At 47.4% G+C, this 13,152-nt stretch overlaps 1 protein-coding gene across 3 annotated transcripts; it reads left to right on the top strand.

Annotated features, from left to right (window-relative positions):
- Positions 1-867: 867 nt before the first annotated feature.
- ACP2 (acid phosphatase 2, lysosomal) lies at positions 868-12,801 on the top strand. 3 transcript variants are annotated; one of them, XM_050957170.1, is made up of 11 exons: positions 868-971; positions 1,153-1,248; positions 1,471-1,557; positions 4,822-4,974; positions 5,289-5,387; positions 5,539-5,628; positions 8,926-9,058; positions 9,147-9,235; positions 10,102-10,208; positions 10,505-10,680; positions 10,760-12,801. In XM_050957170.1, the coding sequence occupies exons 1-11, from the start codon at positions 882-884 to the stop codon at positions 10,894-10,896; spliced, it is 1,257 nt and encodes a 418-aa protein (XP_050813127.1). In that variant the 5' UTR covers positions 868-881; the 3' UTR covers positions 10,897-12,801. The 3 variants fall into 3 exon arrangements, with proteins under 3 accessions (XP_050813127.1, XP_050813129.1, XP_050813128.1); XM_050957172.1 differs by lacking the exon at positions 4,822-4,974; XM_050957171.1 differs by lacking the exon at positions 5,539-5,628.
- The last annotated feature ends 351 nt before the right edge of the window (positions 12,802-13,152 follow it).

Genomic DNA, 13,152 nt, shown 5'->3' with positions numbered 1-13,152 from the left:
TTACTCTCTTGTTCTCAAAAACAACTGAATAATTTTTTGCTCACATTTTTAAACAGAGACCATGCCTGGGAATTTTCAGGCAAATTGATGAATGCTTCAACAAGTTATGCACAAAGAATGGAATAGGGGATTTTAGGCAACCTTCACCATAGACATCACTACAAATTCCATGTTACTGGAGTCAGTCCAATACTCATGTTAAATTCCTGCTTCCACTCTTGGAATTAGGAGCATGCTGGATGGTAGCTTTCTAGACTCAACAGACTGGTTTATTTGTCTGGAACTCCACCAGTACTAGCTGTGTTTTGACATTGGGCTGGGGTAGCCATCAAAGCTGTCAGGCTGGTCTAGGATCCAATGCACTGCACGTCCATGCTGGAAGCCTGGCACACTTTTTAGACCTATTCCCTAGCTCACTGCGCTTCTAGGGAGGTGGGGGCATCCTAAGCATGAGCAAGACCTTGGCACTGGCATGTGCACCAAGCCAGTTAAACACCCGCCAACCCCATCCATGCCAGTCCCAATGGACACTAGCTCCAGGGTGCACGCACACAGACTAAGGACCAGACAGCAGCCAAGGGGAGGGCACTGGGGGCCTGGAAATGGGTGACAGACCCTGCCCTAAGCAGCTAACAGAAACACCCTCCCCCACTCCATGGCGCTTCTCTAACTCACTTCCGGTGTGCTGTTCCTTTCGCCCTTTACTGTCCCAGCTCTATGGTGCTTCTGCCTCTACCAAGATGGCGGATCCCTCTTTCCTGTGCGTGGCGGAATGTGTACCGGCGCGGGTCCCGCGGCCCGCAACGCCGGGGTTCCGGGCGGCGGGCCGCACCGAGCCGGGCCTAGCAGCAGCGTCAGTGGTAGGCTGGGTGAGGAGAGCGATGGCGGCTCCTCTCGCCCTGCTGCTGGGCGTCAGCCTCGCGCTGGCGCCGCCACTGGCTCAAGGCCGGAGGCTGCGTTTCGTTACCCTGGTGAGGGGTGACAGCCGGGGGGCTCGGCCCAGACAGGGAGCGCAGGGCGAGACCGCGCCCCGGGCGGGGGCGCGCGGGGGGCACCGCCGGGCAGAGGTGGGGAGGCCGGGGGCGCGCGGTGACGGGGCAGGGGGCAGCGGGTTTGGGGCACTAGGCGATTCGAAGGTGTTTCCTCTTTCAGTTGTACCGCCACGGGGACCGCTCCCCAGTGAGGGCCTATCCTCGGGACCCCTATCAGGAGAGCACGTGGCCCCAGGGATTTGGGCAGCTCACCCAGGTGGGTACCCCGGGAAGCAGCATTGCATTCGGAGTTGTACCTCGGAGGTGTCTGCTTTCTCCCGCTAGGAAGGGGCTTGCTGCCCTTTCCTAAGAGGGGGTGGGAGGTCCCGGGGAACCCACCCTTTTCCCTTTGGTAGCCATTTTATGTGGCCTTTGACAGCGGAGGTCTTTGCTGGGATTGACCCAGGATAGTGGCAAATCCTGTTTTTGATGCGTGCAGATTGGGATGCTGCAACAATGGGATCTGGGCCAGTCTCTCCGGAAGCGTTACCATGGGTTCCTGAACGCCTCGTACAATAGGCAGGAGGTCAGTGCAATGTACCTACCGTGGGTCATCACCCCCTGTCCCTCTCCTGGAGTCACTTTATCTTTCTGTAAGGAACAGCCTGGTGCTCAGGTTATCTGCACTGTCTTCAGGGCCCCTTATTGTTTCTCTTTATCATATTCATGCTGCTGTGCCTTCACATATTAGGATACAGTATGACTATATTAAATAGCATCTTCTGTAGAAATTGTCTCTGAAATTATTTGGGTTACTGTGAATATCAAAGGAGTGTAGTCCCGTAAGAGTGGAGGGAGGGAGGGCAAGAAGGAATGATGGTTACATCTGGGGGTGATAAGATACTATGCAAGAGGAGGCCTGAGGCGACTGCCACCTAAACAGAGGGAGGTAGAAAGGGTAATAAAGAGACCTGCAAAAGCACCCATGACATCAGCTGGAATTTATCTGATCCCCTCCCTCTCTTGGGGAGACATCACAGAGAGTGAGCTGCAATTGGGTGTATCTCTTTCATGCTCTCCTTTTGAAAAATTGAATCAGGAGGCCTCAGGCAAGTTATCTTATCTGATCAACAAGCAGTGGAACTCAGGCTTCAAAGGAAATGAACCTACAGCCACGTAAATAAATGCAGTTCCTCTATCCAGCAGCCTTATTGCTTTTTGGTTCTCCACCCTAACTCTGCCATGCTTTTGCAGTGGAGCAAAGTGTCAGAGAGCAGATATTCATGCAAGATTTTCTACAACCTTGGATTACAGAAATGGTGCATCTATCATCCTTAGCAGATTGTGCTTGGGTCTTCAAATATACCAACACCCCTCATAATTTGTCAGTCAAAGTAAAGCTCTTTAGGAAGCAACTAAAGATCTAGTTTCTTTGGGAGAGCATCTTGTTGCAACCTAGCTGAGTAAGACTATGCCTGCTTTCTGGTTCTCTTCCATCATTGTTTCCTGCGCTGAGGCAGAGACACCTTCCCTAGTCTCAGCTCTTTATACTTTGTGGCAGATCTCCCAGTCTTAAAGGGCTAGTAGGATTGAAGAAAAAGCTACTATTAGTATGCATAAACTCTTCTCCAAGATACCAGGACAAAGTCAACCCAGGGATAAGCAGAAGTAACACCATTATCAGAAAGTTAGACACCTACTCTGAAATTGGTCCATGAATTACAGTTGAAATATAGCAATGGATACCACTGCCCCTGAATCAAGGAATGAAAGACTTGAACCTATGGAAATTAAAGTACCAGTTTTAGCTGGTAGCTGATCCCCTCCATAGGACAGGGATGCAGCCTGTGTTTGCCTTGCCCAGTCCCAGGCAAGGCCAGTGACCAGCTCCAGGCACCATCTAATAAGTTTACACATACACACCATAATCTCTACCCAAGCTCTTGTTTTATTTCTGGCAGTAAAGCATTAAGGGTCTTGTGCCAAAGTAGCTGATTCTGTTTTCTTTGCAAGTTTGATGTTGCTACAGAAATCTTTGCCCTAGTTTTTGAAAACTGGATGGTTCTGATTAGCCATTTGGGAAGTTAACTTGTTCAAAGTATGGAGGTTTTCAGGAGGCATATACTATACGTAGAGGTGACATTTGGGGTTCTAAGGGAGGGATGTGGGAAGTCCCCCAAAATACTTATTACTGTTCTTCTGACAGATTTGAGTCAGATGGAGCAGAAAAAAGAGTTTCAAGATGGAGGGAGTGTTATCTCATGACTCTTGTGTCCTATTGCTGATACTGACCCACAGCTGTGTCAGGCCTTTTAATATTAACGTGGTAGTGGATTGCTAGCTGACTTCATCTGGTCAAGTGTCTGCTGCCTCATTTCCCCTTTTTGGGCTCTCCAATAAATGCAGATTCATGTGGTTCAAGTAACACTCCCTTCTTTGGGTCGATCTTATTAACCACAGTTAACTGTTAAGTGTCAACTCAAATACATATCTTCCAGCTCTCCTCCCCAAGCTTTGAGGTTCCTTCCCACGTTTCTCTCTCTCTTAAAGCTTTTCCCAGCTGAGGCTGCTGTTTCTCCTTTTTCCTGCAGCTGTCTGCTGCCTGGCTAATGCAAAAAGCACCCTCCTACTTCCTGATCCTGGTATGCTCTGATCAAGCTTCCTCTTATAGGAAGCACCAGCTCCGGGTTGCCGTTGTGTGACTGTTGATCACTTGTTTCAGCCACAGGCTAGAGCCCTATAAAAGGGTGCTGGGACGTGAGCATATGCCCAAGGATAAGCAACTGGAGACAGTGCTGTAGATTGCTCTTTTTTTATCCCATGTTAAGATACTGCTTAAATGTTTCTTTAGAGCATACCTTGGAGTTCTTTCATCCTAGCTAATGGGAAAAGGTCTCGCTCTAGCCACGCCCCATGTCAGATGGGTGGAAAAATTCAGAGTGAAGGCAGTGAGTAAAGCTTGTGTTTTTCCGAGAATGTTTTGAGGATATAGTTTGTATGCAAGATGCTCTATAAAGCAAAACTATATCACCATGCACAAGACTCTTGTTTTATCTGCTTCTTCTCTGGTGTCCTGACTGCCAGGATATTTATCCCTGCATTCATAACCATTCATCTCATCTACTCCACCTATCACTGAAGCCTGCCCCACACCTCTCTTCCCCACTCCAGTTCCTTCAGTACACAAATGCCAAGGTATCAAACTCTCATCACTTTGACCCTCCTTGAGCAAGAGCAATTGCAGAGATTCTTCTTCTGTATTGTCAAGTTTTCCTCCTGCCAAGCTCTGGAATGATAATAATCTTCTGCCTCGTTCCCTCTGAGGACCAAAGAGTGCTTCATAGACGTTAATAAATGAAACCTCTGCCACATCCACTATCCAGGTCCCTACTGTCATCATTTCACGGATGAAAAAGTAGACCAGAGAGGGGCAGATTCTTGTCACAGGTTACATAACAAGTCAATGGCAGAGCTGAGGACTGAACCCTGCGCTGTAACTACATTTTCTCTTTTTACTGTCTCCTATCTATATCTCTGGCCTTGTCTCCTACCTGCTTGCTACTTATATTATTCTGCCTGAGCTACTCCTTCACTTGTATTCTATCTCCCATCTCCATCCCACAGTGCCCATATGCCTTAATAGCCTGCCCTGTGATATGCACTCCCTCTTTCCCCACCATTGTTTGTGAAGTGCTTAAGCTGTAATGGCCTCAGCACACTCCATGTACTCTCTGCTGTGCCTAAAACTTTGTAGTGCCTATATTCTGAGTCCCTTGATCAGAGCCCAGGTATCCCCACTCCTGTGTACAATAGTGATATTCACAGAACAGGCTGTCTGTGCTCCGTGCAGATCTTCGTTCGCAGCACAGATTATGACCGGACACTGATGAGCGCAGAGGCCAATCTGGCAGGACTGTACCCCCCACAAGGACAACAGGTGTTCAACCCCAATGTTTCCTGGCAGCCAATCCCTGTACACACTGTGCCTGACTCTGCGGAGAGGGTGAGTCATTTTCAAGGATAAATATTGGCAGCGCAGGCATGGTGTTCTCCTTATCATCAAGAGCCTCCCTCTTCATTGTCCTCCCCCTTCAGTCCTCAGTTTACCCCATAGCGCTCCTTAGCCTGGCCTTGCAGGGGGTCCCCCTGCTTCTAGACCTGGAATTCTCATGTCCTTTGTTGATTTAGTTGTTAGATGCAGCGTCTCACTGTTTAAGGGTGCAGTTCATCGGGGGGGGGTTGTGGTGGGGAGGCAGTACAGTCACTGCTGTTTGTCAGAACTTCCCTGACCTAGCCTCTCCTTTTGTTTCTGCCCAGCTGCTGAAGTTTCCATTATCCCCTTGCCCGCGGTATGAGCAGCTACAGAATGAAACCCGGCAGTCAACAGAGTACATAAATAAAACCAGACAGAATTTGGTAAGTGAGAGTTTGTGAGAAAAGGTCTCCCTGAGCTGGAAGGAGATACCTTTATATAATTGTAGGTGCAGGGAGGGGTGGAAGACATCCACTCTGCAGAGTTGTGTGGTGGAAGACCAGAAAGTTTGAGTCTCTGCCTTGTCACCTGCAGGAGTTCCTGGAGATGGTGGCAAATCAGACAGGGATCCGGGATGTGTCCCTGGAATCTGTCTGGAACGTGTATGACACACTTTTTTGTGAGGTAAGTTAGTCTGGGCATCCCCCCACAAAAGGAGGGACCTGGTGTTCTGCAGAGCGGAATTAGGGATTCACTAGACTGGAGACAATTGCATTGGTGAGAAATGGATTTGCCTGTTGTACAGCAACCTTCCACTTCTCCCTCCACATAGTTAGCCTTCATCTTCAGATTTCGGAATAACAACTCTTCCCCGGCTCCAAAGGCACAATTTAGGAAATCTATCTGCTCTAGCACCGTAGATCCTCTAGCTGCATATTTCAGATGTCATGCCAGAACTGAAAATTAACCTCTGACATTCTGTTTGCTGAGAAAGGAGTGGTTGTCCCAAAATCTTTACTATTCTTTGGTTGTAATTAGTTTTTCAAGATGGAAGGAGTGTTAATCTAGTTACTTGAGCAAGGAAGAGGGAGTCAAGGCTCCTGGGTACTATTCCTGATGCTCCCCTAGTTCTCAGTTAACTTGGGCCAGTCACTTTCCTGCTCGGTGCCTCAGTTTCCCTATCTATAAACAGGAATAATACTTTCCTACAATCTAGAGGACTGTTAGGTTTTATTCCTCATTGTTTGTAAAATGTTTTGAGCTCCTCTGACACAGGAAGGCCCTAAACAAGAGCAAAGTGGTGTGATTTTAGTAATTCCCAAACAAAAACTACATTAAAATGGAGTTAAAGCCGGAAGCACATATCGGTAATATAGGGTAAACTTCAATGTTCCCTCTAATTTTTTCCATCCATGTGCAGATTGAATTTTGGTATATGCACCAATATCGAGGTAACGTGTGGATATGCGCCACCAGTACAAACAAAAAACCAAGATAGATTTTTTTTTTAAGTTAATAGATATGGAAGAAAGAATATTAAAACAAGGGATAATTAACAAGGTGCACTGCTAGGGCTGCAGAGAGGCGGCTGCTGGGGAAAGTCACGTCTCTCCCTGACTGCCACAGGCAGCCCAGCTGGGTCTGGGAGTCCTGGGATGCCCCAAACTTAGTTTTCCCACCCCCACCTGACGCTTACCCACCTCACCTTCCACAACTTCTGTCCAGGAGGCACTGTATTAGTGGAGTCATGGCCAATTTTTGTGTAGAGAGACAATGCCTGAACTGAGATCATTGGGGACAAAAATGGTCCAACATAGGATGCTAGATTTCTTATCACTCATTTTAAATTACTTTTAAAATGTAAACTAATAGATTACCTTTAAATGCTCAGAAAATCCATTTCGCACTCAGAGCCTTGTTTAACACACAGACTTGTCATGGTTTAACCAAATACCTGAGAGTTCATCCAGTGCAAGTTTGTGTAGACAAGTCCTAGAAGCTCTACTTCTGGGGAGGATACCCTCTATTCTTCACACATACAAAATTGTCTAATCTCTGCTTTGAGTGCAGAACTCAGCTCTGCTAAGTACGGAGCCATGACTGACACCACCATAATATAAGTAGAATCAGTGCTTGAACACTGCTGATTAGTTAAAACCTTCCAAAGGGTTTGTCTACACAGGAAAATTATTCCAGAATAAAGTGGGGTATGAATTTGAAGTGGAATAGCTATTCCAGAATAACTCTGTGTAGACACCGTTAATCCAGAAAGTGAATTAAGCTTATTTAGAAAAAGGTACTCTTACTCTAGAATGAGAGTGCCGGCACATAGATTTATTCAGAAATAGCTATTCCAGTATAACTATTCTTGAATAACTCCATGTATAGACAAGCCCTTAGACTTCAAAATCCCTGGGGGTCCAAATAGTGTAATTACCAAAAATGTCATTCTAAATCTTCCCTTGCCAGTACAGTAATTGATTTTGTGACTGGGCTGAATTTCACTCTTGTTCATTAACTACAAGAGTCTACCCTTCCCAGACTCAAGTATGTTTGCAGAGATTCCTTCTGGATAATTTGCTGCATTTCTTTGGCTTATGCCATCCTTTTTTTTTCCTGTGGGCATGGCATCTGAAAAGCCCTGTAGCCCCTGGTAGTGCGAGGAACAAGCACTCCCTGGTTTCCAAAGACTTTCTTAGCATCTCATAATCCACTGTCGTTCCTTGTAGGAATCTTGATTTAAGCAGCTCCTGCTAGTGAAATAGAAACTCCCCTGGAAGAAAGATCAGAGAGTCCCTTTCCCATTCCTGCTCTTGGTCCTGCTCAAAGACCTTATGTAGCAGGGTCAGAGGCCCTGTTCATTAACTGTCTGCTTAGACTTTTCACAGATTTACAGGGCTGAGAACTCAAAGAACAGCTCATTGGTTAGCAGAAGGAGAGTGGGCAGGCTCTGAGAAGGGAGAACTTTATTCCCATGGCACACAGGACAGGGCTGTACCCCAGGAAAGGAAGTTCTGCTTACTCAGAGAGAAGTGGTGGTGCTCACATCCTTATAGATAATGCTCTGGGTAATAGACCTTGCTGAGTGAAACTGGCATTTCCACTGCTGAGGCAGTAGATTCACTCCACCAGCTCAAACCAACAAAGCAAAACTAGAACTTTCTAGCTGTGCTCTTGGTAAATGAATGCAAAACAAACTACCTAGGCTGCTGACAGGTACCTGATCTGAATCATATAGAATGACCCAGAGGGTGCTTGTCGTAGTCTCCCATGGAGTCTGATGGGACGTGGCCTGGGAAATTGGCCTGAGAGATGCCCCAAAAGTTGTGACTTTTCTGAGGAGATTACAGCTGCTTTCACCATAATTCATCCATTCCTCTGAGTACACTGGCTGTCTGCAAAGCAGATTCCTCTCCTGACTCCCCTTGTTCAGAGCATGGTTATTGGGGTTTCCATCTGAGCTGCATCTCAATATGACAATTTCAGAGTGCTAGTATTCTGCTCTCTTCCTCAGTGCACAAGAGCCTGTGCTTCTGATGACTTCTCCTGTATGGATGTGCTTTGCCTATAGCAATAGCTTTCTTCCTGCTCTTTTGTCTTATGTCTTGATTTCTAACTGTGTGGTCTCAAAGGGGCAGAATCATCTTCACACACAGCAGATGCCCCAGGATTATTGTCTCTGCAACTTGAGCTAACATCACACTTTGGCTGTATTTTCAGAGGAATGTTGTTCCTAGTTTTTATTCTTACTATTCTTTGTGCTTCTTATGATGAAGTGGCAGAATGTCTTACAAATGTAGTTCTGCAGATGGGAGTGAGAGAGGAGACTGAGCCCAGATGAGGAAGGGAGTCATCCATGGTAACACAGTGAGCCCATGGCAGAATCTGGACTAGATCTCAAGTTTCCTGACTCTGAGCCCTGTGATCTGCACCCTGCCCACACTGTCTCCCTTTGAATGAATTCTCCTTTTGTCTTTTCAGCAAACACATAAGCTGCTACTGCCGCCATGGGTGACCCCAGATGTCATGACTCGGTTGAAGCAACTAAAAGACTTTGGCTTTGAATTCCTGTTTGGGATCCACCAGCAGACGGAGAAAGCTCGTCTGCAGGGTGGTGAGTGGGGAAGGGATGACATCTCAGGTAAGAGTCTCTTTCTATCCTAATGAGCCTGGGGATCTGACCAGCCATTCTCTTTCCTCAGGGGTCCTGCTGGCTCAGATAAGGAAAAATATGACCTCAGCAGCAAATGCGTCTGCACCCCAGCATCTGAAACTACTCGCCTACTCAGCAGTAAGTCTGCATCAGGGAGCTGTCCTCCCACTCCACCTGCCATGGCGTTTGGGCCTTGGTGTGGGCTCTACCCCGTTCCATCCTCCAATGCAGTCCCTACATCCAGAATATGTCTCTACCCATAGCAGCATATGCTCTACAGCACCTGGCATCATCCCCTCTGCATCCGAGGAAGTGAATTCCCAGTCTAAAAATCCAGCATGTGGCTCACTCAGCAAGAGCAGGAGGACAGACTTGGGGTCACTGCCCCTTCTGATAGATGGGTTGTGCTACCCTGATTTCGTGTTTTGGCCAATGATAGATGCAGACAATCATCTCCCTCTCTAGCAACCTAATGAGTTAGACTGTCCAACATCTCTCCCAGAACTGCAATAGAATGGGTTCCCTTGGGGTTTGCCTACACTGCAATAAAAAACCCATGACTGGCCTGGGTCAGCTGACTCAGGCTTGCAGGGCTTGGGCTGTGGAGCTATGAAATTGAAGACATCTAGGGTCACAGAGCCCCAGCTCCTGCCCAAGCCTGGACGTCTACACTATAATTTTATAGCCCCAAGAGCCCAAGTCAGCTGGTCCAGGCCAGCTATGGGTGTTCTCTTATAATGTAGATGTACCTTCAGGGACTTGACCCCCTAGGCTGATATAGCTTCCAGCTCTCTCTTGGGTTGCTACAGTTTGAGAACCATTGCTCTAGTGAGTTTCCCATAATCTGTTTTCCCTTCTCTGGCATGGTCCTGGGTTTCTTCAATGAGCTGTCTCTTGCCCAGCACAGTTCCTGGTCCCCTGCTGAGCTCTCCTCTTGTGAATGTGGTCCCAGGCATTCTGTCCTATTTGTGAAGAGTGATTCACATTCTCTCCCTCTTTCTTAGCATGACACAACGCTTGTGGCACTGCAGATGGCTCTGAAAGTCTACAATGGGAGGCAAGCACCGTATGCCTCATGTCACATATTTGAGCTTTACCAAGATGACGACAGGTGAGGGCTACAGTAAGGGCATCTGCTGGGTTAAACATGTAGGCAAGACTCTAGCCTCAGCGCGGAGCCTCTTGTCCTTGCCCCCAAGGGGAGAACAACAGAAGGAAGATCTTAATACAGAACAACGGAAAAGGGCTAGCTCCCAGAGCTGCATGCTAAGTGGGTGATAGGAAGAGATATCTACAGGATGGCTGGAGAGGGTGATGGTCCAAGGCAGGAGGAAAATTGGAGAAGGAATATGTAATTACTGACTTCTCAGCACTCCATCTCGATTTGTGTCTCTGCTTTGTCCCCAGTAACTTTTCTGTGGAGATGTTTTTCCACAACGAGAGTGGGAGGGAGCCTTTTCCACTGACACTGCCTGGCTGTGAGCAGCGCTGCCCCTTGCTGGATTTCCTGCAGCTCACTGACCGGATCATTCCCCAGGATTGGGCACACGAATGCCAGGTAGCAAGCAATGTTCAGGACACAGGTGAGTGCCAGCTGGGCATTAGTGAGAGACAGTGATGATTGAATGTTACCAGACTGACTGCTCATTTTCTCCCTTGCAGAACTGATTGTGGCTCTGGCTGTCTGTGGATCCATCCTCTTCCTCCTCATTATCCTCCTCCTGACTGTCATTTTCCGCATGCAGTCCCAGCCACTCGGCTACCGGCATGTTTCCAACGAGGGAGAAGAGCAGCCGTGACAATTGCTCTGACCCCTCCCCAGGGAGCAAGAGGGAGCTGTGCTGCCCCTGAGAGTGGTTGGGTTGGCCTTCAGTAACTGAGCATTCTTCTGCACAGAAGCTGGACCCTGATGTGGACCAGCCTCTGGCTGCTCTTTAGCTGAGACATGACATTTGGAGGTGAAATCCCAGGGCATCTGAAGCAGGATGGTCCAACTGCATGGAGGCCGTGGATTGCCCCCTTGAATCGAGTGTACTGTGTGGAATGCCTGCTTTTAAGACATGACAGAGCTGGGGCTCCCCTTCCACAGCCAGCTGCTCTTCAGGAATAATCTTTCTCCTTTTAATGGTTGTAATTTTACCAATTATTTTAGCAGCAACAAAGAGGTCTGGGAATCTCTGCCATCATCTGCTCAGTTGTTAATGACCTTCTTCACTAAGGTCAGAATGATTTGATTTCAGTGTGATTCCCAGTCTGCTTTGAGCACTTTGTCTCGGGCCATTGGGCTGATTACTGTGTGAAGGCTGGACCTGGACCAGAAGCCCCAACTCACACCCACTGAGTAGAGGCTAAATCCTCATCTGCTTTCCAAGAAGATGGAGCTGCTGGAGATCACTGGTTTTACAGATGAGGTTGTGGGGTCCCTTGTCTTTGCTACTTAAGTGCTGCAGGCACCTGGGCACTCCCCCTTTGTCGCTGCCCATGCTCCTCAATTCTGTTCTGAGAGGAAAAACTGCAGGGGTAGGTTGGAGAAGTTCCAGGTATCAGTGGACTTTGCCACATGGATTAACCCATATCATACCCAATTCCTGATCTTTCAGAGTTACCATGTACCTAGGCTGTTGTGCAAAGGAGAAAGTACCCTGTCTGCTCCCTGAGCTTTAATTGCATTCATAATCCTAATTTGCAGAGCTACAATCAGTGGGTGTGGTTATGAAATTGTGGAGCTCTCTCTAAAGTTACAGCCTTTTGTTTTGACCTCCCTTGGCTGTGAAGGCTGTGTAGCCTGTAGCTACACTGTACCACACCATGGGTGCAGATGTTGACTGTGGGCCAAACAAATGTGCATGGCAGGCAGAAAATTTTACAATGCAATTAAAAACCATGTAGCAGAATTGTTTACTCCAAAACTGGGACAGGTGCCAATCTTGCAAGTTTTTTCCCCCATCCCCCACATTGGTGTCATTTAAAAAACAAATGCTCAGCTTAATAGGTGGGACATGCAAGTGACTGTGGGTCACTTTGCACCTGTCAGGGTGAATCACCTGGATCTTCTAGATGAGTCACTAAAGGTGACTCTTTCCTTAGGCCAACTGTGTGGAGGTTGCAGGGATCTCCCTGCAGACTACAGCAGGTATTGAGAATATTAATGGCTAGCAGTCATCATCTTCTGCCCTCCATTACAGTTTCTGGTGAAGAGTGAGGTTGCAGCAGACACCAGAAGCTCTGGCTCCTCATAGGGTGATGCTGCACATTCACTTCCCAGTTTTAGTTCCTTTTCTGGTCCAGTTCCCTTCCTGGCAGTGGAGGCTACTAGCAGGCTTCCTTTTCTTTCCCTCTACTTCATGGGGAAATTTACAGGCTGCTACCAGCATGGGAACTCTAATGCAGCAGAACCAGCCTGCTGCTCTCAGCAACTGCCTTACCTGTTTCTCACTTGGAGATACAACTTAGTTCTTCTAAAGGGCAAAAAAGAGTCACAAAGAACAAGCAGCTGCTCATGAGAACAGGACTGAAGGAGAAAGACGCATGGAAGTGCCGTCACAGCGGCCGGTGTAACAGAAGGGGCTATTTTTAAAGGCAGCAGATTTTGCACACATGGAGGAAAGGCTTCTATAGTGATTTAGACTTCGACTCGATGAGTTTCTGTAATTCTGTTTCATTACCTCTTGCATTTTCTTCATTAAAATCAAATTGAGACTGGGCTCCTGCTACTCCTTCTGCTATGTGGGCTCATAGAGGCCTAGGCCTGTTAGGTTCTGCAGTTAATGTGGAAGCTATTGCAACATTCACCTTTTCACAGGACAAAAATGGAGCAGGAGAAGCTACATGAAGAGAGGGAGAAATCCTGCTATGAACAACTCCAACCAAAGCAGGCGAAGAGTAAAGGTCATTTCCATATGTTTTATGATTCTCTTCATATTATTTTTGTCTCCTGCTACTCTGCAAAAAGCAGATATTTCAGTTTGTAAGTGGATTCATCTCATTTCACAAGAGCCTTTTGTAGGAGCAACATTAGCACATATGGCCCCCAGCAGTCTGCTAGCTGTCAACTC

Source organism: Gopherus flavomarginatus, chromosome 5, assembly GCF_025201925.1.
Source record: "Gopherus flavomarginatus isolate rGopFla2 chromosome 5, rGopFla2.mat.asm, whole genome shotgun sequence".
NCBI lineage: Eukaryota > Metazoa > Chordata > Testudines > Testudinidae > Gopherus > Gopherus flavomarginatus.
The sequence above is the reverse complement of the archived record's forward strand: the minus strand, read 5'-3'. Positions and strand labels throughout refer to the sequence as shown.

Bases quoted from the DNA above. Each gene is read 5' to 3' on its own strand.
- ACP2 (XM_050957170.1), top strand. From the start codon at position 882: ATGGCGGCTCCTCTCGCCCTGCTGCTGGGCGTCAGCCTCGCGCTGGCG. The intron at 9,059-9,146 runs GTGAGTGGGGAA...CTCTTTCCTCAG, and splicing joins GAAAGCTCGTCTGCAGGGTG to GGGTCCTGCTGGCTCAGATA. The intron at 10,209-10,504 runs GTGAGGGCTACA...CTTTGTCCCCAG, and splicing joins CTTTACCAAGATGACGACAG to TAACTTTTCTGTGGAGATGT.